Raw genomic sequence first — 22,860 nt, forward strand, 5'->3', positions numbered from 1 at the left:
CTCCCAGTAATATAAGGTGGATATGAAGTCTGCATGTGTCTAGAGTGCTTCTGTCTTGTTTAGCACATATATTAGCGCAGTTTCTCTCCTGTATTTACTTCTTCTCCATGTGCTTTCCTCCTTATCCTCTAGTTTGATCTCTCTGCCTCCCCTCCCAGAGCCTTTACATGCTTTTTCACATTGCTAGAATGTAGAGCTCTGTGTACAGTTCCCTCCCTCCAGATACCTCCAAGGAAGGCATGAGCAAAAAAAGCCATCAGAATAATAAGCAAGAGGTCTGATAGATTTATATCTTTTCTGCAGACATATCTTCAACCTAGAGGAAAGTTAAGGATAGCATTCCCTTTGGTAAAGAATGGATCTGCTTATAAAGCTAATTATGAATATCAAATCTAAAATTGACCACTTAAAGGGATTATGCTTGCTCAACAGGTCACAAGGTGTGAAGACTATGATCGTACATCACGACGTATGTTTCGGTCATCGACGAATCCATCACTAAACTGTTACAACTCTTAGATTAGGGGTGACAATCTACTTTTGGCCATAAATTATATATTGTGCTATTATATGTCCATGTACATAAAGTAACTAAAGCTCCATTGATAATTCCTCCGTGTCGCACGTTTATTTTCTGTTTCGCAGGATACAAGGTTTCTCGTTTCCATCACTAGAATTCATACAAGCTGACTGCGCTCTTTCCCTCGAAAGCCGATCTCTAACTGTATTGACTTCCCCAAAGCAAATAATTGAGGAGAAGCGGGCATCTAAAGGGGAAGGTAAGGTCATAGGCAGAGTCTGGTTTCATTTCTTCGTTATTGGAAATCACTTGTGTCATAAATGTGTGATTAATGGGACCGGGACAGGTTCTAGGCAGCAATGGGAAAGTGGCTCCTGTTCCATTGAAGTGAATGAGAGTCACAAAAATCCGTCAGATTAGGAATTTTGCCATCTACATTTGTTATATTCTTTAAACTTTTTTGAAACTTTTGCAATCCATCTCATCAGAGAAATGCACATTTTTGGAAATTCCTGCTGCCCCATCAGGTGAGGGATATCTCACCAACTATAAGTGTCCACTTGTGACTAAAATGTAGGGTTAAACCACCAAGGGAAAAGGGTTTTCCTAAAATATATATTTCCTTGAATTAGTCCATTCCAAAAGTTTCAAAACTCTTAAATATTGGTTCCCAGCGCTCCATTGTGCTGCCTGGAGAGAAGGACTGAAGGATTTGGTAATCAGCTAGTAATTTGGGCGTCCTATAAGACCTCCTATTACCTGACATGGGTTCTGTCCACCAGCATTGTATTTCCATTTTAAAATCCATACAAAGAAGAAGCTAAATGTCACTGGTGACAGACAGTCATGTGGTTTCGGGCCATAGAAGGTCACAGCGTCTGGCTGCGCAGAATATTCCCTGACTTTCTATTGTTCCTGCAGACAGTATTCATTGGTATAGGTAGCTTTCCTGCTGGATTCATCTTCCCCCCTTTTGGACCCAGCAGGAGCTCTCCTTCCACCCAGCTGCTGATCATCAGCATTATCATGGTGCTTATATACCCCTTCCTTCCTTGGACTGGTGCTGGTGATACTTTCAGTTCATTCAAGTCTTGGTTGCAAGCAGGTGGCTTGTACTCCTCTGTGGTGTTGTTGCTGAATACTCTGCTGAACTTCTACCTGACTCATCTAATGATAAGTAGTTCATACTCCCACCCCCCCCCCGTGTGTCCTCCTTGTGTCTTCTATAGTCTTTAGTGGGGTTGATGAAGAGCTCATCCCATCCCTTCTCTATTTGGGGATACCTAGAGTGAGGTATTCATCTCTCTCCTTTTGGACCCAAGAGGAGCTCGACTTCCACCCAGCTGCTGACTATCAGTATTCTCTTGGTATTTAGGTACCCCTTCCTTTCTGTGGACTAGTGCTGGTGATATTTTCAGTTCATTCAAGCTCTGGTTGAAAGCAGGTGGCTTGTACTCCTCTGTGGTATCGTTGCTGAAGCTTTGCTGAACTTCTACCTCAATCATCTGTGGATAAGTAGTTTATGCTTTTTCCCCGTGTGTCCCCCTTGTGTCTTCTATAGCTTTTAATGGGGTTGACGAAGAGCTCATCCTATCCGCTCCCTATTTAGGGTCCAGCACTAGGGATACCTAGGGTTAGGTATCCGGTTCGGCAAATAGGTGTGGAACCTATCTAGGGCGGTGAGGGACCCCAGGGACCAGAGTAGGTTCGGTCTGGGGTCACCATCTTCCCTTTCTCTAGACACAGGGCTCCCTTCTCCCTTTTGCCGTTCGCTTGGTACTTGTAACGCCTGCCTGGATCCCCAGACTCAGATGGTCTGTAATGGACAGGCTAGAGGGAAGCCACTCACCAAGCAGGACCCCCAGAACCCTGAAACCCTTTAACCCCTATACAGGGATTTGGAATTACACAGTGCCCTGGAGATCAGTACCTGTGGAAGGCTGCAGTCTGAGAGAGTAGTCGTCAGGCAGGGTCAAACCAGGAATAGAGGAACAGAATTGGCAGACAAGGACGTAATCAGAAAACGGAGCAGAGGTCAAATCCGGATCGGGCAGCGAGGTACAAAAACAGCAGGCAGAAGGGTAGTCAGAAAACACGCAGAAGTCAGCACACAGGAATCAGAATACGAACTATCTCTGGCAGTGGTCACATGACAGGAGGGGAAATAAGAAGGATGTGGTGTCTTCCCATTGGCTGCAGGTAAATGATGGCAACTTCAGCTGGAAGACACACGCCACCTACAGTCAGCCAGTGGTACTGCAGGTTCTAGGGAAACCCAGCCTAGTGGATGAGCGGAGCCTGTGCTCAGCAGAGCCACGGGCACCGACTCCTCTCCCATCACTATCACTATCCATGGCGGGAACACGGCGTTGCCTGGCAATCGGAGCAGAAGTCGCAGGAGTGGACTCCGGTGGGGACATGACAGTGCTTCCCCGTACCTAGCGTGACACTAAATCAGTCACAGTAAGCATTGATGACATCACTATGGGTGAAATCGGCGAGCCTTTTCCAAGGTCCAAAGAGCTGTCAGATGGCATCACAGGCAGTATAACTGATTAATTATTATTAATTTATGCAGAAATTAATTTCATCCCCATATTTAAACCCACAAATTATTTGTACACTTAATTCAAAGTTTGCAGGAGTTCAAAAAACCTCCTTGAAATCTTTGGGGTGACTACCGGAAAATTTGGCAAAAATGCAGACAGAAATTGAGTTTCCGAAAGACTATTAAATTCTGGAGGCAAAAAGTAACTTCACTGTGACGTGAAAATAAACAGGTGCAGCACAAGAGGAGACTTTATTGGTAAAGAGGGGGCATCAAAGTGGTAAAAGGTTGTGGGATATTGCATATATCAGAACACCCAGTGCTATTATTCCCCAGGGAGATAAAGTGTCTGGAAGTAGCTTTATTCCTCGTTGAGATCTCTTAGATGCTCAACTTGGGGAAAAAGAAACGCGCGTCACCCAACAGTTCCTGAAATTGTATCAGTCCATCCCTTGTGGGAGATGAAAGAGGTTATTAACCGTCTTTTATTGAAAAACATGGTCAGAACCAGAACGTGTACGACCTTCCTGCCCAACGCCCCGACAATCAGTGATTCCGCTGTGTAAGCATCTGACGAGGAGGCTAACGAGAGCGAAGGCGGCCGCGTCTGAAAGCAATTACTGATTAAACACGCACTTAACTGCTTGCCTGGTGAAGACCGAAGTGATCTGCTCCTTCTTCAGAACATGTGTGGTCAGAAGACCGAGGACCTGCATAGGGTTGGCAATACATGGCTCTACCCCCTAGTACAGGTCATTAATGGAGCGGACCTGTGGTTACAAGAATGGGCTAACAGCTGGAAATGTATTACATTGATACTAATTAAATAAGCAAAACTCACTTGTTTATTCCTCTTTGCATCCCCGGTAGCTCCCACCAGTCATTTACAAAAATCCACATGACCACTGCAGCCAATCACAGCAGTGAGGCCAGCATGTTCAACATCAAATCACAGTGATTGGAAGCAGCGGTCAAGTAGATGTACAAAGAGAGCAGCACCGAGGAGGGATGGAATTTCAAAGCCATTATTGGATACATTATTACACTAATATTTTCACGCTCCTAACCCACTTTACATCTGCCCAACCTTATTGGGGAGGGATCAGGGAGGGTCCGACTTCCAGGGTCTAATCGGCAGAATGTTTTTTTCCAAGTCCATGTATAACGCCTGCCTGGATCAACAGACTCAGATGGGATGTAATGGGGAGGCTAGAGGGAAGCCACTCACCAAGCAGGACCCCCAGAACCCTGAAACCCTTTAACCCCTCTACAGGGTTTTGGAATTACACAGGGCCCTGGAGATCACTACCTGTGGAAGGCTGCAGTCCGAAGAGAGTAGTCGTCAGGCAGGGTCAAACCAGGAATAGTAGAACAGGACAGAATCGGCAGACAAGGACGTAATCAGAAAACGTAGCAGAGGTCAAATCCGGATCGGGCAGCGAGGTACATAAACAGTAGGAGGGTAGTCAGAAAACACGCAGAAGTCAGCACACAGGAATCATAAAACAGAATAGGGCGGATCAGGAGCCAGGAAATCAGAACTATCTCTGGCAGAGGTCAGCAGACAGGAGGGGAACTAAGAAGGGTGCGGTGTCTTCCCATTGGCTGTAGCTGAACGCTGGCAACTTCAGCTGGAAGACACACGACTGCAGATCCCAAGATAACCCAGCTCAGTGGATGATCGGAGCCTGTGCCCACCGGTGCCGCTGGCATCGACTCCTCTCCCATCACCAGCACCATCCACGGCAGGAACACGGCGTCACCTGGCGATCGGAGCAGAAGTCGCTGGAGCGGACTCCGGTGGTGAGGTAACACCATGTGAGCAGAGCCAGGTAAGGAAGCCCGGATCCACTCAATCACAAAAGTCAGTACACCCCTCTCAAATTTATGGAAATATTTTCATGGGACAGCACTGCAGATCTGACCCTGTGATACAATGTACAGTGTCAGTGTGCAGCTTGTGTAACAGTGTAAATTTGGTGCGCTCTAAATAACTCAACACACAGCCATTAATGTCTAAGCCGCTCGCCACAAAAGTGAAAATGATCAAATTGTGTCCAAAGTATGAATATTTTGTGTGGCCGCCATTATTTTCTAGCACTGTCTTAAATCTATTGGGTATGGAGATCAGTAGAGCTTCACAGGAGCTGCTGGATCATCTTCCCTCCTCCATGACGACATCACACAGCTGGTGAATGTTAGAGACCTTGTGCTCCTCCACCTTCCTTTTGATGAGGCCCTACAGATACTCCATAGGGTTTAAGTCTGAAGACACTTGGCAAGTCCAGCACACTTACCCTCTGTTTCTTTAGCAAGGCAAAGGTCGTCTTGGAGGTGTGTTTTGGGGTTGTTATGTTGAAATACTGCCCTGTGACCCAGTTTCCGAAGGGAGGGGACCATGTTCTGCTTCAGTATATCACAGTACATGTTGGGATTCATGGTTCCCTCAATGAACTGTAGCTCCCCACAGCTAGCAGCACTCATGTAACCTCAAACCATGATCCTCTACCACCATGCCTGACTGTAGGCAGGACACGCTTGTCTTTGTCCTCCTCACTTGGTTGCCACCACACACACCTGACACCATCTGAACTAAATAAGTTTATCTTGGTCTCATCACACTACAGGACGGTTCCTGTAATCTATGTCCTTAATTTGCTTGTCTTCAGCCTATTGCTGAGAGGCACTGAGTATTTAAGGCACTCTCCCACTAGGGGAGGTGCCTGTTCAACTCCATAGACCCTTTTAATCAGTTGATTCTGTCTAGTCAGTTGTCAAGTCACCTGTCCTGTTTAGTCCCTTACTGTCCTGGTTCCTGTCCTATCCTGCCTGTACCTGGCTACCAGCCCATGTTAGCACCTGGTTCCTGTCCCATCCTGCCTGTACATGGACTCTGCCTGCCTTGTTGGTGCTAGACCCTCTGCCTGTCCGTCCTGTCTGTCTTGAGCCACCCTGGTGGTCCCTGTCTGCACTTGAGACTCAGTTCTGTCTGCTCCTGTGTCCGCCCCTGTCCTGGAGATCATCTGCCACTGTTCTGGTCCTCTACCCTACATCTTCCTGTGGTCCAGTGGGTCCACTTCAGCTCGCCTCAGTACCAATACCCTGCAGCCAGCGTGACAATATGACAGTATGGTAGTATTATGTGATGTACAATGATGAAGAAAACTAAATAGGGCGAGTGCGAGGCGCTTGTTTGGATGAGGTGATATTCCCGGCCCTGCGTTCACCTCTTGTGGATATAGCTGATGGTATACGGATGCCGCTGCTCGCCCGTAGCTCAAATTTATCTCCGTCTCTGCAGGTGAGACGTGTGTCCTCCGGGAGACATCACACATGGACACCGCCATTAATAGTCCTACCGTGGGCTCATTTTCCTGACAAAGCCGGCAGGTGAATAGCCAATTAATGAACCATGCCGGTAAGTCCGCGGGACAGATCTACACTGGAGGATAGCACTGCAGAATGATCGATGGCGGAGGAGCAGCCAGAATCGCTCCCGCAAACAGCCCCAGTCCAGGGACATTTCGATCTTTTAATGGCGGCATTGCCACATTTTGTTAATTTTTCCCGGGTCTCTGATTCTGTTATCACCCCCACGTTAGCCTCCACCGGAGGGTCACCGAGCTGACTAATGTTTCGTCTACACTGTCCCCCCAGACCAAGCAGTAAGCAGATCTGGGTCAGGCTGCGCCCATCAGCCCCATCAATTATGTAGTGACTAAAACTGAGATCCCCACATGGGCTTGTAGAACAGATAGTGAAGTGCCCGGGAGCGAGCAGGGACGGAAACTGCAGAAACCTGCCTCCGCAGCACAAAATCCACAAGGCTCAGATCACACTGGGAGGGTTTACTTACTGAGAGATGCATTTGGCAGCAATTCTGCAGTAAGTGGCCGTCCGATGGGGAATCACAAGATATGTCAGGATAAATACTCAGCACTGACATCCATTCTTCAAAATGTCCCTGGCAACTCCAGCTATAGTCACTGTAATGTGGGCTTGTACGTATAGGGCGGTATTATAGTAATTATATTCTTATATATAAGTAGTAATACTATAGCAGTTATATTCTTGTACATATAGAGCAGTATTATAGCAGTTATATTATTGTACATAGGGGGCAGTATTATAGTAGTTATATTCTTGTACATAGGGGGCAGTATTATAGTAGTTATATTCTTGTACATAGGGGCAGTATTATAGTAGTTATATTCTTGTACATAGGGGGCAGTATTACAGTAGTTATATTCTTGTACATAGGGGCAGTATTATAGTAGTTATATTCTTGTACATAGGGGGCAGTATTATAGTAGTTATATTCTTGTACATAGGGGGCAGTATTATAATAGTTATATTCTTGTACATAGGAGCAGTATTATAGTAGTTATATTCTTGTATATAGGGGGCAGTATTATAGTAGTTATATTCTTGTACATGGGAGCAGTATTATAGTAGTTATATTCTTGTACATAGGGGCAGTATTATAGTAGTTATATTCTTGTACATAGAGGGCATAATTATAGTAGTTATATTCTTGTAAATAGGAGCAGTATTATAGTAGTTATATTCTTGTACATAGGAGCAGTATTATAGTAGTTATATTCTTGTACATAGGAGCAGTATTATAGTAGTTATATTCTTGTACATAGGGGCAGTATTATAGCAGTTAAATTCCTGTACATAGGGGGCAGTATTATAGTAGTTATATTCTTGTACATAGGGGCAGTATTATAGTAGTTATATTCTTGTACATAGGGGCAGTATTATAGTAGTTATATTCTTGTACATAGGGGGCAGAATTATAGTAGTTATATTCTTGTACATAGGGGGCAGTATTATAGCAATTATATTCTTGTACATAGGTGGCAGTATTATAGTAGTTATATTCTTGTACATAGGGGCAGTATTATAGTAGTTATATTCTTGTACATAGGGGCAGTATTATAGCAGTTATATTCTTGTACATAGGGGGCAATATTATAGCAGTTATATTCTTGTACATAGGGGGCAGTATTATAGTAGTTATATTCTTGTACATAGGGGGCAGTATTATAGTATTTATATTCTTGTACATAGGGGGCAGTATTATAGCAGTTATATTCTTGTACATAGGGGGCAGTATTATAGTAGTTATATTCTTGTACATAGGGGGCAGTATTATAATAGTTATATTCTTGTACATAGGGGGCAGTATTATAGTGGTTATATTCTTGTACATAGGGGGCAGTATTATAGTAGTTATATTCTTGTACATAGGGGGCAGTATTATAATAGTTATATTCTTGTACATAGGGGGCAGTATTATAGTGGTTATATTCTTGTACATAGGGGGCAATATTATAGCAGTTATATTCTTGTACATAGGGGGCAGTATTATAGTAGTTATATTCTTGTACATAGGGGGCAGTATTATAGTATTTATATTCTTGTACATAGGGGGCAGTATTATAGCAGTTATATTCTTGTACATAGGGGGCAGTATTATAGTATTTATATTCTTGTACATAGGGGGCAGTATTATAGCAGTTATATTCTTGTACATAGGGGGCAGTATTATAGTGGTTATATTCTTGTACATAGGAGCAGTATTACAGTAGTTATATTCTTGTACATAGGGGCAGTATTATAGTAGTTATATTCTTGTACATAGGGGGCAGTATTATAATAATTATATTCTTGTACATAGGAGCAGTATTATAGTAGTTATATTCTTGTACATAGGGAGCAGTATTATAGTAGTTATATTCTTGTACATGGGAGCAGTATTATAGTAGTTATATTCTTGTACATAGGGGCAGTATTATAGTAGTTATATTCTTGTACATAGGAGCAGTATTATAGCAGTTAAATTCCTGTACATAGGGGGCAGTATTATAGTAGTTATATTCTTGTACATAGGGGCAGTATTATAGTAGTTATATTCTTGTACATAGGGGCAGTATTATAGTAGTTATATTCTTGTACATAGGGGGCAGAATTATAGTAGCTATATTCTTGTACATAGGGGGCAGTATTATAGCAGTTATATTCTTGTACATAGGTGGCAGTATTATAGTAGTTATATTCTTGTACATAGGGGCAGTATTATAGTAGTTATATTCTTGTACATAGGGGCAGTATTATAGCAGTTATATTCTTGTACATAGGGGGCAGTATTATAGCAGTTATATTCTTGTACATAGGGGGCAGTATTATAGTAGTTATATTCTTGTACATAGCGGGCAGTATTATAGTCAATATATTCTTGTACATAGGGAGCAGTATTATAGCAGTTATATTCTTGTACATAGGAGCAGTATTATAGGAGTTATATTCTTGTACATAGGGGGCAGTATTATAGTAGTTATATTCTTGTACATAGGGGGCAGTATTATAGTAATTATATTCTTGTACATAGGGGGCAGTATTATAGTAGTTATATTCTTGTACATAGGGGGCAGTATTATAGTAGTTATATTCTTGTACATAGGGGGCAGTATTATAGTAGTTATATTCTTGATCTGCTTTTTCTCTGGATTCTTCCTTTCATTCTATGGGATCCACATGTTCTATATTCGGTTCATATTTACAAATAACAGGTCAGTTCCATCGCTGGATCCTGACACTTCTATCACTTCCTCGGATCGGCCATTTATTCCGGCTGCCAAGAGATTGATCGATGCAGTGAATAGACATGAAATATCGGCTTTTGTAAAGGCTCCAGAAGTGCAATGAAATTATCCTCTGAAAGCTTCAAAGAGATGTGCGGCTCCTTATCAATAATGTAGGAACTGTCAACTTTCTTGGTGTAAATCTTTGCTTTACAATCTTTTGTTTGAAGACAAACATCATATGTACACATATGAGTGTATGTATAATGTACAGTATGTGTGATCTATGTATGCTATATGTGTATGTATGAAGTATGTCTATGTATGATATATTTTTACATAAGCTGTACAGTATGTACGTGTAGATGTATATGTACTTTAAATATGTGTATGTTTGATGTACATCTATATATAATGTGTATGCATGAGTTATTTGTATATGACATGTACACTATGTGTATGGATGATGATGATTTTTAATAAGCCCCACATTTCTCCAGTCACTAAAAACTACATTTTCTCCTTTTCTAATTAATGGGATATTCCAAAGAAAGACCTAAAAAGAGCATCAATTAAGGATTCAAATGGAATTGAATATTTTAAAATAATATAAAAATCCACATTCACAAAATGTATATCTGGCTGAACTGTAAAGGGCCAAGAAAAGGTTAAGAAACAAAAAAAAATACACAACACTAAAAACACAGCTAATTTGCATGCAAAGCCCTTCTAGTGCATCACATGCAAATTAACCATGTGGTGGAAGCAAGGTTAGTAAAGCAGAGCAGCGTGCCGACGCGTCATCCCTTGGCCCAGCGTGCAGCAGTGTGATGAGGTCAAAACTCTGTGACCTCATCACACTGCTGCAGGCAATGCAGAGCCACGGAGATGGTGAGGATGCGACGTCCGGCAGGGAAATGTAGGCACTCTGTGAGCTGAAGATTGCCGGGGATGGTGGGGGGCCTGCTGACCCTAGTCTCTGCCTTGCTTCAGCTGGATGTGCGTCAGAGGGTGCACATCCAGCTGAAATGCAATGCAGCTCAGAGAGGACGCTGCACGACGTGGGAGCTGGGGAGGGTGTGTGAAATGTGTTTTGTTGTGTTTTTTCTTTTGTGGGAGGATAAATTTAAGAAGGGTAGCTTGTGTGGGGTGATAGTATACAAAGGACAGCATACTTGAGGTATATTATACAGAGGGGCAGTGTGTGTGTGGGGGGGGATATACAGAGAGGCAGTGTGTATGGGGGATATTATACAGAGAGGCAGTACATGTGTGGGGATATTATACAGATCGGCAGTATGTGTGTGGGATATTATACAGAAGGGCAGTGTGGTGGGGGATATTATGCAAAGGAGCAGTGTGTGTGAGGGATATTATACAGAGAAGCAGTGTGCATGTGGGGATTTATAGAGAGGATTAGTGTGTGGAGGGATATTATACAGAGGAGCAGTGTGTGGGGGGATATTATACAGAGGACCAGTGTGTGTGGGGGATATTATACAGAGAGGCAGTATGTGTGTAGGGGATATTATACAGAGAGGCAGTGTAGTGTGGGAGAGATATACAGACTGGCATTGCATGGCGGGATATTATGCACATGGGAAGTGTGTGTGGGAGGGATATCAAACATAGGGGCAGTGTTGGACATATATTATAGAGAGGGGCATGGTAGGTGGTGTATTATTAATTTTCCGAGGGAAATACTTCAATTTAAGGGACAACTGCAAGGGTGCTTACACTTTTGACCATGACTGTGTGTGCATGTGAATGTATGTGTGTGTGTATGTGTATATATATATATATACCCGGGGAGTTGCCCGGGATAGTAACTGTCTCTTTGTCTCTCTCTCAGTCTCTGTCTGTCTCTGTGTGTCTGTCTCTTTCTGTCTGTGTCTGTCTGTCTCTGTCTGTCTCTCTGTATCTGTCTGTCTCTTTGTGTCTCTTTTCCTGTCTGTCTCTGTGTGTTTGTTTCTCTGTCTGTCCCTTTCCTTGTCTGTCTCTGTCCCTTTCCCCGCTGTCTCTGTGTCTGTCTCTATCCATATGTGTCTCTGTCTCTATCCATGTCTGACTGTGTCTATCTCTCTGTCTGTGTCTATCTCTCTGTCTTTGTCTATCTCTGTCTCTGTCTGTCTTTCTCTATCTCTGTGTCTGTCTGTCAGTCTCTTTAACAGTGTGTCTCTTTCCAGGTCTGTCTCTTTCCAGGTCTGTCTTGATCCCCGACTGTCTCATTCCCCGTCTGTCTCTTTCTCCGTCTGTCTCTGTCTCTTTTCCTACCTCTGTCTCTTTCCCTGTCTCTTTCGTTGTCTTTGTCTCTTTCCTGTCTTTTTCCTTGTCTCTTTCCCTGTTTTTGTCTCTTTCCCTGTTTTTGTCTCTTTCCCTGTTTTTGTCTCTTTCCCTGTTTTTGTCTCTTTCCGTGTTTTTATCTCTTTCACTGTCTGTCTCTCTGTTTGATTCTTTCCCTTTCCCTGTCTGTGTCTGTCTGCGTCTGTCTGTCTCTTTCCCTGTCTGCTTCTTACTGTGTCTGTGCCTGTCTGTCTGTCTCTTTCCGTGTCTCTGTCTCTTTGTCTGTCTCTGTCTCTTTCTATCTCTCTCTATCCTTCTTCCCACTGACATCTTATTACCTCACACATAAGCTTCTTATACTAACGATTTATTTTGTTCCTATAGCAACCAATCACAGCTGCTATTAAATAACCTGTAGGTCGCAGCTCACTTTAATGGAGGCAGTTTTTTTTGGTGAATAACTGTAAAGCACGGGGTTAAATTTTCCGGTCAAAACATAGTCTACGACATTCCCTGAGTCACATGAGACGTCTGTGAAAAATTTTGTGATTGGAAATGCGATGGTGCGGATTCCTTTAGCAAACATACACACATACACACGCACACATACACTCAGCTTTATATATTAGATTATATATATATATATATATATATATATATATATGACACACAGACACACACACACACGTATTTCCAAGAGTGGCGGTGAGACTGTGGAAAGTTTGAGGGGTGGAAGTGGAGCTGTGGTGGAGCCTGTGCGGGGCCCAGAAATTTTGCCAGTATTGGGCCCTGAAATTCCTAGTGGCAGCCCTCTCAGTATGTCCCAGTACATGTTGGCATTCATGCTTCCCTCAATGAACACTAGCTCCCCACAGCCAGAAGCACTTGTGCATCCCCAAACCATGACCCTCCCACCATCATGCCTGACTGTAGGCAGGAGTCACTTGACTTTGTCCTCCTCATCTGGTTGTGACCACACACGCTTACATCATTTGAACCAAATAAGTTTATCTTGGTCTCCTTAGACCACAGGACAGTTCCAGTAATCCATGTCCTTAATCTGCTTGTCTATAGCACACTGCGGTTCTCTAGTGCATCATCTTTAGAAGAGGCTTCCTTCTGGAATGACAGCCATGTAGAGCAATCTGATTCAGAGTACAGTGTAAGGTCCGAGCACTGACAGGCGGACCCCCACCTCTGTTCTACAGCAATGCTGGCAGCAATCACACAATTCTTTGCCATGAGGAGCCATGTTGAACTTCCAGTGACCAGTATGAGAGAGTGTGTGAGGGATAACACCAAATGTAACACACCTGCCCCCCATTCACACCTGACACCTTGCTTTATTAGTGACTCGGAAGGTTTCTGTACATTTAAGAACATTGCCCTCTAATGACATCAGAAAGTTGGTTGTGTTGACGCGTTCTACTGATTTTAGTGAAAAACTGATCCTGATAGGTGAAGTGTAAAAATGAGCCAAGAATGCAATATATATATACAAAGATTAGAAAATCAATGCTGTCTGTTGTTCAGACAGGAATGAGTCTGCCGGCCTCTCGCTATGTAATCTATTCTGTTTGTGGCCCCTCTGGTCATTAATACTTAAGAAGAAAGGGAGAGGAGGTAAGAGCCGATGCTCCTCGCTCTGGAACGCGCTGTATTATGTAGCTCTTCATATTTGTTACTAACATTCTCTTCTATATGTGAACAAATTCTGTTACACGTAAGATATTCCACTGACTGCAGGGGCGGACATATCATCGGTGCAACCTGTGCAGCTGCACAGGGGCCCGAGTGGTAAAGGGGCCACAACTAGCTCCAAAGCAGGGGCCTACAACTAGCTCCAAAGCATTGGGCCACAACTAGCTCCAAAGCATTGGGCCACAACTAGCTCCAAAGCATTGTGCCACAACTAACTCCAAAGCACTGGGCCACAACTAGCTCCAATGACGGGGGCTACAATTAGTTCAAAGGAGTGGGCCACAATTAGCTCCAAAGCAGAGGGCCACAACTAGCTCCTAAGGAGGGGGCCACAACTAGCTCCAAAGCATTGGGCCACAACTAGCTCCAAAGTAGGGGGCCACAACTAGTTCCAAAGCATCGGTGCCACAACTAGCTCCAAAGCAGAGGGCCACAACTAGCTCCTAAGGAGGGGGCCACAACTAGCTCCAAAGCATTGGGCCACAACTAGCTCCAAAGTAGGGGGCCACAACTAGTTCCAAAGCATCGGGCCACAACTAGCTCCAAAGCAGGGGCCCACAACTAGCTTCAAAGCATTGTGCCACAACTAACTCCAAAGCACTGGGCCATACCTAGCTCCAATGCAGGGGGCTACAATTAGTTCCTAAGGAGGGGACCACAACTGGCTCCAAAGCATTGGGCCACAACTAGCTCCAAAGTAGGGGGCCACAACTAGTTCCAAAGCATCGGGCCACAACTAGCTCCAAAGTAGGGGGCCACAACTAGTTCCAAAGCATCGGGCCACAACTAGCTCCAAAGCAGGGGTCCACAACTAGCTCCAAAGCATTGGGCCACAACTAGCTCCAAAGTAGGGGGCCACAACTAGCTTCAAAGCATTGGGCCACAACTAGCTCCAAAGCATTGGGCCACAACTAGCTCCAAAGTAGGGGGCCACAACTAGCTCCAAAGTAGGGGGCCACAGCTAACTTCAAAGCATTGTGCCACAGCTAACTCCAAAGCATTGGGCCACAACTAGCTCCAAAGCATTGGGCCACAACTAACTCCAATGCAGGGGGCTACAATTAGTTCAAAGGAGTGAGCCACAAATAGCTCCAAAGCAGGGGGCCACAACTAGCTCCTAAGGAGGGGGCCACAACTAGCTCCAAAGCATGGGGCTACAATTAGCTTCAAAGCAGGGGGCCACTATTAGCTCCAAAGCGGGGGGCCACAATTAGCTCCAAAGCAAGTGGGATTATGAACACAATGAGGAGCTCTTAGACTTCAAAGGGCCCATATATTGTTCTTGCACAGACGGCCAAGAGATAAAATGGGCCACAACTAGCTCCAAAGCAGGTGGGGATTGTGTATTATGAGGCGCTCTTGGCCTTCAAGGAGCCCATTTACTGTTCTTGCACAGGGGACCAAGGGGTTAAGGGGCCACAACAAGCTCCAAAGCAAGATAAATTGTGCATTACAAGGAGCTCTTAGACTTCAAAGGGCCATATATTGTTCTTGCGCATGGGCCTAAGAGGTAAGGGAAACACAACTAGCTCCAAATCAGGAGGAATTGTGCATTATGAGGCGCTTTTGAACTTCAAAGGGCCCATATATTAGTCTTGCACAGGGACCCAAGAGGTTAGGGGGCCACAACTAGCTCCAAAGCAGGTGGGATTGCGCATTATGAGGAGCTCTTAGACTTGAAAGGGCCCATATCTTGTTCTTGTACAGGAGCCCTTTTTTGCATGTGTCCATCAATGGCTCAAAGCCTTTACAGTGGATCTATTGGCATTGGGATTACAGTATGATAGCAAATAGCAATGTATGAACACAGGCAATGCATGTTTCTGTGATCATGGCTTCAGGTATACACGAAAAATGATGCCTATACATACAGTACCTCTGGGTCCTACTGTACCGCTATATGTGAATTTGAGGGAATAAATCTTGGTAAGTTCCTTCAAATCAACAAATTTTTACTTTTATCTCTTTATCATGGTGCCATATAGGCACCATATGGCGGCACACAGAGTACTCAACACTAAGTGGCACTAAACCACGAGCATTTATATAAACTAAGGCAACATTATATCATCGTCCACGATTCTTGGTAAAAGTAAACTCACAACACTGATGCAACTGTTTCCTGATCAGTGCCAAGTTTTGAGGGGGGAAACAGCGCCATTTTTCAAGGAAAAGCAGCAAGTTTTCCTTAACCCCCGCCCATTGCTTGGTATTTCTGCAGTTGATCCGCCCCTGAGGGTCCTCGGGGAGGGACTTGTGCAGCCGAAAGTGGTAACATCAAAGTTACAAACTTTGTTTCCTATGAGAACGAAGTTGCCGGTTACAACTTTTATCCCCGCGGGGGAATGTCGGGGGTTTTATCCCGGATTTCATGCAATTTTGCAACAAATCATGGAGACAGCTCGATCGCCAGGTCCCACGTATACTGGGCATGGGCCAAAGTTTTTGCTATCGTCATGGTTTGCCCACAACTTTATCCACAAGGAAACAACAAGTGCAAGCAATCAAGTAAATTCAGATAATAATATTGTAATACTGTAATATTTATTAGTTATTAATATATATATATATTTATTAGATATTAATTATAAATCTGCCATTATTCTATTATATATACAAAAATTAGAAAACATTAAAAAAGTTTTCTTTTATAATTTATACAACAAAAGAATATAATAATAATAATTATAATAATAATAATAGTAGTAGTAGTAGTAGTAGTAGTAGTAGTAGTAATAATAATAATAATAATATTTGAGCTTTTTTTTAACTTTTACACATTTTGCACCGTACAAAAAATGATACAGAATTTAATCCCATCTAATCCTTCACCATAGAAAACCACAGAGGTACTAGATCTGAAATGTGATCTATTAAAGTAAGGTTGTATTGGCAAACAAAATTCTCAAATACGCATTACGTAATTGTCACGAGTTAAACCAATACTATAATCAGTTCTGCTGCTTCTTACAAACTTGTATCTGCTGCTTCTTAGAAACTCGGCTCTGCTACATCTGACCAACTCTGCTCTTCTGCTTCTTACAAACTCAGCTCTGCTACTTCTTACAAACTTAGGTCTGCTACATTTGACAAACTTGGCATTCCTACATCTGACCAACTCGGCTCTGCTACATCTGACCAACTCGACTCTGCTTCATCTGACAAGCTCAGCTCTGCTACATCTGAGCAACTCGACTCTGCTACATCTGACCAACTTGGCTCTGCTACATCTGACCAACTCGACTCTGCTTCATCTCACAAGCTCAGCTCTGCTACATCTGACAAACTCAGCTCTGCTACATCTGACAAACTCAGCTCTGCTACATCTCACCAACTTGGCCCAGCTACATCTCAATAAACTCGGCTCTGCTTCTGACAAACTCAGCTCTGCTGCATCTGACAAACTCAGCTGTCTACATCTGCAGATTCATCCACTTCTGTACCATCAGAAGGACTTGCCGTAACTTTCCTAAAATCAATTTCAATTGAATTTACTCGTTAGAACAAATTGTAAAACGGAATCACTTAGCGTTTTCCATAGCGACTGATCTGATCAGTGAACGTGCACCAGAATCAATCCCAAAGATCTGAAGAATGAAGCTTATTTTATACTTTACCTTCGACGCCAACTGGTTCAAAAAGGCCAAACTGCTCCAGAACTTTTACAAACAAGGCTAGGACCACCAGGACTGCTATCATCTCAAGTCCGTCCAGATTCATGGTGGTCCGGTAGCATGGCACGCGCCTACCAGTAGCCCCAAACACAAAGTAGTGCCTTCCTCCTGCGTCCCTCAAACCTCCTCCAAGTCCCTTCCAGAGGTTATCCGAGCATCTCCGCTGGAGGCAATCACATCTTGTCCTGTGGAATCCCCCATGAAGTATGCTGTGAGGAGGAGGAAGGAAGCTGGAAGAAGCCTTCATAAAAGTCTTCTCTTCTGCTCATGTCCTGCTCCATCAGAGATTAAAAAAAAAAAAAAGATTCTGGCAAGAAGAAAAGAAAGGTCGTTTGCCAAAACCACGCACTTAACAAGCAAAGAGTGGATGGTCCGGAGGTGCCGTAAATGGAGTCAACGTCTAGAGTTCACCTTGTGGGTCGAAAAGAGGGACATTGGCAGAAGGAAGAAAGCAAGGTGAAGGGAAATCAATGGGGGAAGAAAAAGTAAAAAGGAGAAGAGTGAAGAAAGAAAATAGAAGAAGAAGCCGAGGATGAAAGAGAGTGAGAGCGGGATAGAGTGCGGGGAGGTGTACCCTCCCATACCGGTGACACCAGCATCAACATTGATTTGCTTAATGCAGTTACTATGGATACTAATGATAGATATTAGGTGTCCTCTCTCCACGTTTGGTGACATTAAGTTCTAGGATCATTTCTTTTTTTTGTATCTTTGTGTTCGGAAAAAAAAAAATCAGCAATTCTATATCTTCTTTGGATGGTGGGATTGTCCTACGGAAGCGTTGGGTTTGTGTGTGTTACGTGAAGATACATTGTATCCACAAGGAGTAACCAGAGATTCATGATTCCATTGTCACCAACTCTCCCCCAAAAAAAGGAGATGTCCCAGACTCCTGGAAGAGTTGGGTTAGTGTGTGTCATGTGAAGATACATTGTATCCATATGAAGTAACCAGAGATTTGTGGCTCCACTGCCAAGCTCTTCCCCCCCAAAAAAGGAGATGTCCCGTACTCTGGAACAGTTGCGTTAGTGTGTGTCACGTTCAAATTATTGTATCCATAAGGAGTAACCAGAGATTTGTGGTTCCACATACTTTCCCGCCCAAAAAGGAGGAGATGACCTAGACTCCTGGAGGCATTGGGATAGTGTGTGTCACATGAACATACATTGTATTCATAAGGAGTAACCAGAAATTCATTGTTCCACTGTCACTTACCAACTCTTCCCAAAAGAAGATGTCCTGGACTCATGGAAAAGTTGGGTTAGTGTGTGTCACGTGTAGATACATTGTATCCATAAGGAGTAACCACAGATTCGAGGTTCCACTGTCACCGACTCTTGCCAAAAAAAAGGGAGGAGATGTCCCGGACTCGTGGAAGAGTTGGGATAGTGTGGTGTCACATGTAGATACATTGTATCCACAAGGAGTAACTAGAGATTCATGGTTCCACTGTCCAACACTTTCCCCCCCCCCCCCCCCAAAAAAAAGGGAGGAGATGTCCCAGACTCCTGGAAGAGTTGGGTCAGTGTGTCTCACGTGTAGATACATTATATCCATAAGGAGTAACCACAGATTCGAGGTTCCACTGTCACCAACTCTTGCTAAAAAAAGGGAGGAGATGTCCTGAACTCCTGGAAGAGTTGGGTTAGTGTGTGTCACATGTAGATACATTGTATCCATAAGGAATAACCAGAAATTCATGGTTCCACTGTCCAACACTTTCCCCCCCAAAAAAGGGAGGAGATGTCCCGGAAACCTGGAAGAGTTGGGTTAGTGTGTGTCACGTGTAGATACATTGTATCCACAAGGAATAACCAGAAATTCATGGTTCCACTGTCCAACACTTTCCCCCCCAAAAAAGGGAGGAGATGTTCCAGACTCCTGGAACAGTTGGCAAATTTCCTGGAGAATCAGTGCTAATGTTTTCTTTATTGAGACAGGACGCGGTGTCCAGGGGCACATTAGGGGGCCATGGTCTGATAAAAAGGGGGAAAGGATATTTACATTGAGCACTTCAGGCACCAAAAAAGACTTATGAAAAGTTAGTCAGTATAAGAGTTAGCCTATGTATGATCTCCCCCCACATGGGTTACCATAGTGTTCCCCAACTCCAGTCCTCATGGCCCCAACAGTGCAGGTTTTCAGGATTTAATTAATAATGCACAGCTGTCAGAATTATCACTTGTGGAATACTAAGGAAATCCAGAAAACATGAGGAATGATGGTGACCTGTTGGCGGCTCTTGAGGACTGGAGTTGGGAAACACTGGTTTACCATACAGATCCCCATATGGCACTCAAATAACATTGCAGAAAGGTGAAAAAATAATACCGCCAGATAGTGCCAAATCAAAGTAGCTATTCCACCACACCTTTAGGCAAAAAGTAAGAGATCAGGTGTGTCCAGACCATCCTTCCCTACTAACATTCTATCAGCCAAAACCGGGACCGGAAACGGCCAAGTCCCAAAGCTTTATGATCTGGTTCTCAGGATTTTCATATTTTCCAAAATATCTGGGGATGGTTAAGACTCCTGGAGCTTCCTGGAAATCGTCCGGTCTTACCCTGAAGGACCACTTTTGACTGTTGTTTATGTAAACCAACCCCGCTTTTAACCCAGGAGTCCAGAGAAAGCCAGGACTGGTGACAACTATGGATTTCTCTAGTAAAATAAGGACTGATGGCAACTATGGATTACTTCAGTAAAATCATATATGGTGGCATATATGTTGTTTCACCACAGAGGTGACACACATCTAAGGCCCTGATATATTCAAGGGTCAATTCATCATAATAATTTCCACCCCTTATGTTTTTGGAGGCTCTGGCTATTTATTTATCCCTGGACTGCCATGCTGGATCATGGGCTGCAACATTTTTTATTCTATCCATTGCTTTATACACCAGAATGCTGCATGTATAGTATCAAAAGTTGTGCTGCATATTACAGATTTATCCCATTAAAGTGGAAAAGTGAAGCTGCAATACCAACCATGGCCACTGGACAAGAATGGCGCTGTTTCTGTAAAAAGAAAATTCAGACTTCTCATACAGCCATTTATTAAAATACTATTTTTTTTTTAATCTCATTCTCATATGTTTCTGAGAAGAGCCCTGGATCTCAGTAACCAGCTTCCCATGTCTCAGCTTCCTGGACCTCCTAGGAGTCTGAGATGGGAGGTGAAATTTCTGCATTGTGATCTCAAAGTGACAACCCAAACAAACAGGTCATTATGAATTAATGGTTATACTTTCTATCATTTAGGAATTGGAGGGACCTTAGTTTGCTCTGCCATTCCTATGTCCCATGATCAATGAATTGTAAAGCGCTGCAGAATATGTTGGCGCTATAGAAATAAAAAATATTATTATATTATTGTTTGATTTTGTCACTTATCTTCCATAAATATTTATGCTTTGGACATATTCCTGCTAATTATAAACAGATGACGTTAACTTCTATAGGGTGTGTCATACCGAAGCTATTGCATTCAAATAGATGAATAAAACGTGTTGGTGGGGGCGCTGTTGCATTATGGTCTATGGAAAATTAGAGCCATACAAATGGTGACAACTGGTATTGCAAGTGAAAATTAAAAAAAAAATATATAAATTTTTTTATTTCAATAAGATTTAAAGGGAACAATCACCCAAATGTCTTGTTGTGACCTTAATTAAGGGGAAAGGCCAACATATTTAAAGGAACAGTCACGTAGCATACCTAACATTCTTACAAAGGGCAAGTAGGAATTAAAATGCAAAGTCCTCATCAGAATAAGCCTTTTTCCAAACAGTCTATGAATGTATTTATACCTGTATATACTAAGATGGGATTTGTAGTTAAAGGGGAACTGATCTGAGGAGCGGCAGCATGTAGCACTGCGAGAATCATCCTTAGTTTTCCAGAGCGGCCGCAGACACAGAAGGACATCGGAGGAAGGTCGAAAGCAGCGAGATCTATGTATTCACTGAGATCAGATAACCTTGTGAGGACATGAAGTCATCTAGCCGAGCAGAGAGCAGAGTATACAGTAACATACAGAACCGCCACTGAATGTGGTATATAAAAAAAGACATTTTTACCCATATAAATGAGAAACCAATTGGACCTATTTTGGCCTCCAGGATTAGGCAATCCCCCCACACACTTTTTGGAATGTATGTATATGAGGAAAAATACTATTTTTGGTGATTATACTTCTTGTATCCTGCATTTTTCTCCTCTGCAGACTCTAGTTATGATTTTCGGTTGCCTCTGAGCTAGTGGGGGGAGACAAGCTGCTATCATGTCTGCTATACAGCACACAGACGTGAGAATTCCTCCTCTCCTGTCTTTATATAGCACATGGTCAGAAGGAGAAGGTAGCGGGCGGGAGTAGTGGACCCACTGGACCACAGGGGGGACATGGGCTTACCCTTTATTGGGAGGGGTGGATGCCAAGTACCACTCTCAGGGCAATGATCGGGACTGCAGCTGACCTCAAGGGCAGGTACGGACACAAAAGCAGGCAGGTACAGATGGGATGGCTGAGACAGAGCAGGTATGGACAGGTATGGACAGTTATGGTGGCAGAACAGATAGGTATGGGAAGGTGTGTACATGTACAGGTGACAGACACAGGGTTAACAGGACCTGACAACTAGCTAGCAGACAGATTTACTAACTAGAGACATTGCGCAGGCACCTCCCCTAATGGGAAGGTGCCTTAAATACTTAGTGCCTCTGAGCCATAGGCGATTCCCAGAAATGGCACACTGGCCCTTTAAGATGAGGGTTGGTGGCGTGCGCGCACCCTAAATACATTCCCAGAAAGCCTGTGTGGCATGCACAGGCCTAGGGGGGAGAGAGAGGTAGACAAGCACATGGGCAGCAAGAGAGGAAGCAACCTGGCTGAGGTGGTGAGTTAGTCGGCATCCCTGTAGGAACGCTGATGCTACACATATATATATATTCCATTCTATATATGGAATATATTATACAGCAGTACTGAGAGGTGTAGTTATGAATTTAGCTCTGGGTGAAATAAAACACTTACTAGAAAACTGCAGTCATTTCTGTGCATCTCTTTCATGCTGCTGCTTCTGCCTCCTTTCTCCATAGACTTTAATAGGAAACTGTAATCTGACCCCTCAGTGAGCTGGCCGGCTTTGATTTTACTTGTATTTAAGAGTGAATAATGAGTTCAGGAGGCAGATTGGGAGGGGAGAAGTGGCTCATAAGTTGAAAAAGAAACAGATTTATATAATAAGATATATTACAAAGTTGCTTAAATTGAGTTTATGATGCTTGATAAGGGCCTGTGCACACAATGCAGATTTGTTGCAGTTTTTTCTGAACAGATTTGTCACAAAACTTGATGCCAGCAAAGTGAATGAGAATCCTAAAGTTTCATGCACACGTCATTTATGTGTTCCTAGCAGATTTGGTGCAGATTTAAATCTGCAGAATGTTGATTCCTTCAGCGTTTTTGCAGCAGATTTCACAGATACGAATGCATGGGAAAAATCTGGACTAAAACCACAAAAATGTAAGACAAATGCATAA

At 43.4% G+C, this 22,860-nt stretch overlaps 1 protein-coding gene across 4 annotated transcripts in view; it reads right to left on the minus strand.

The window, feature by feature from the left end:
• Positions 1–22,860, minus strand: part of KCNIP2 (potassium voltage-gated channel interacting protein 2) — a 531,978-nt gene that overhangs the window by 165,567 nt on the left and 343,551 nt on the right. The window contains exon 1 of one of the 4 annotated variants that reach the window (XM_075348362.1): positions 17,260–17,795. The exons of the other annotated variants lie outside the window; for them this stretch is intronic. Coding sequence (XP_075204477.1) covers positions 17,260–17,563 — 304 coding nt within the window. The 5' untranslated portion in view covers positions 17,564–17,795. Of the gene's footprint in view, positions 1–17,259; positions 17,796–22,860 lie in introns of those variants that run through there. 4 annotated transcript variants of the gene reach the window in all.

Source organism: Anomaloglossus baeobatrachus, chromosome 5 (genome assembly GCF_048569485.1).
Source record: "Anomaloglossus baeobatrachus isolate aAnoBae1 chromosome 5, aAnoBae1.hap1, whole genome shotgun sequence".
NCBI lineage: Eukaryota > Metazoa > Chordata > Amphibia > Anura > Aromobatidae > Anomaloglossus > Anomaloglossus baeobatrachus.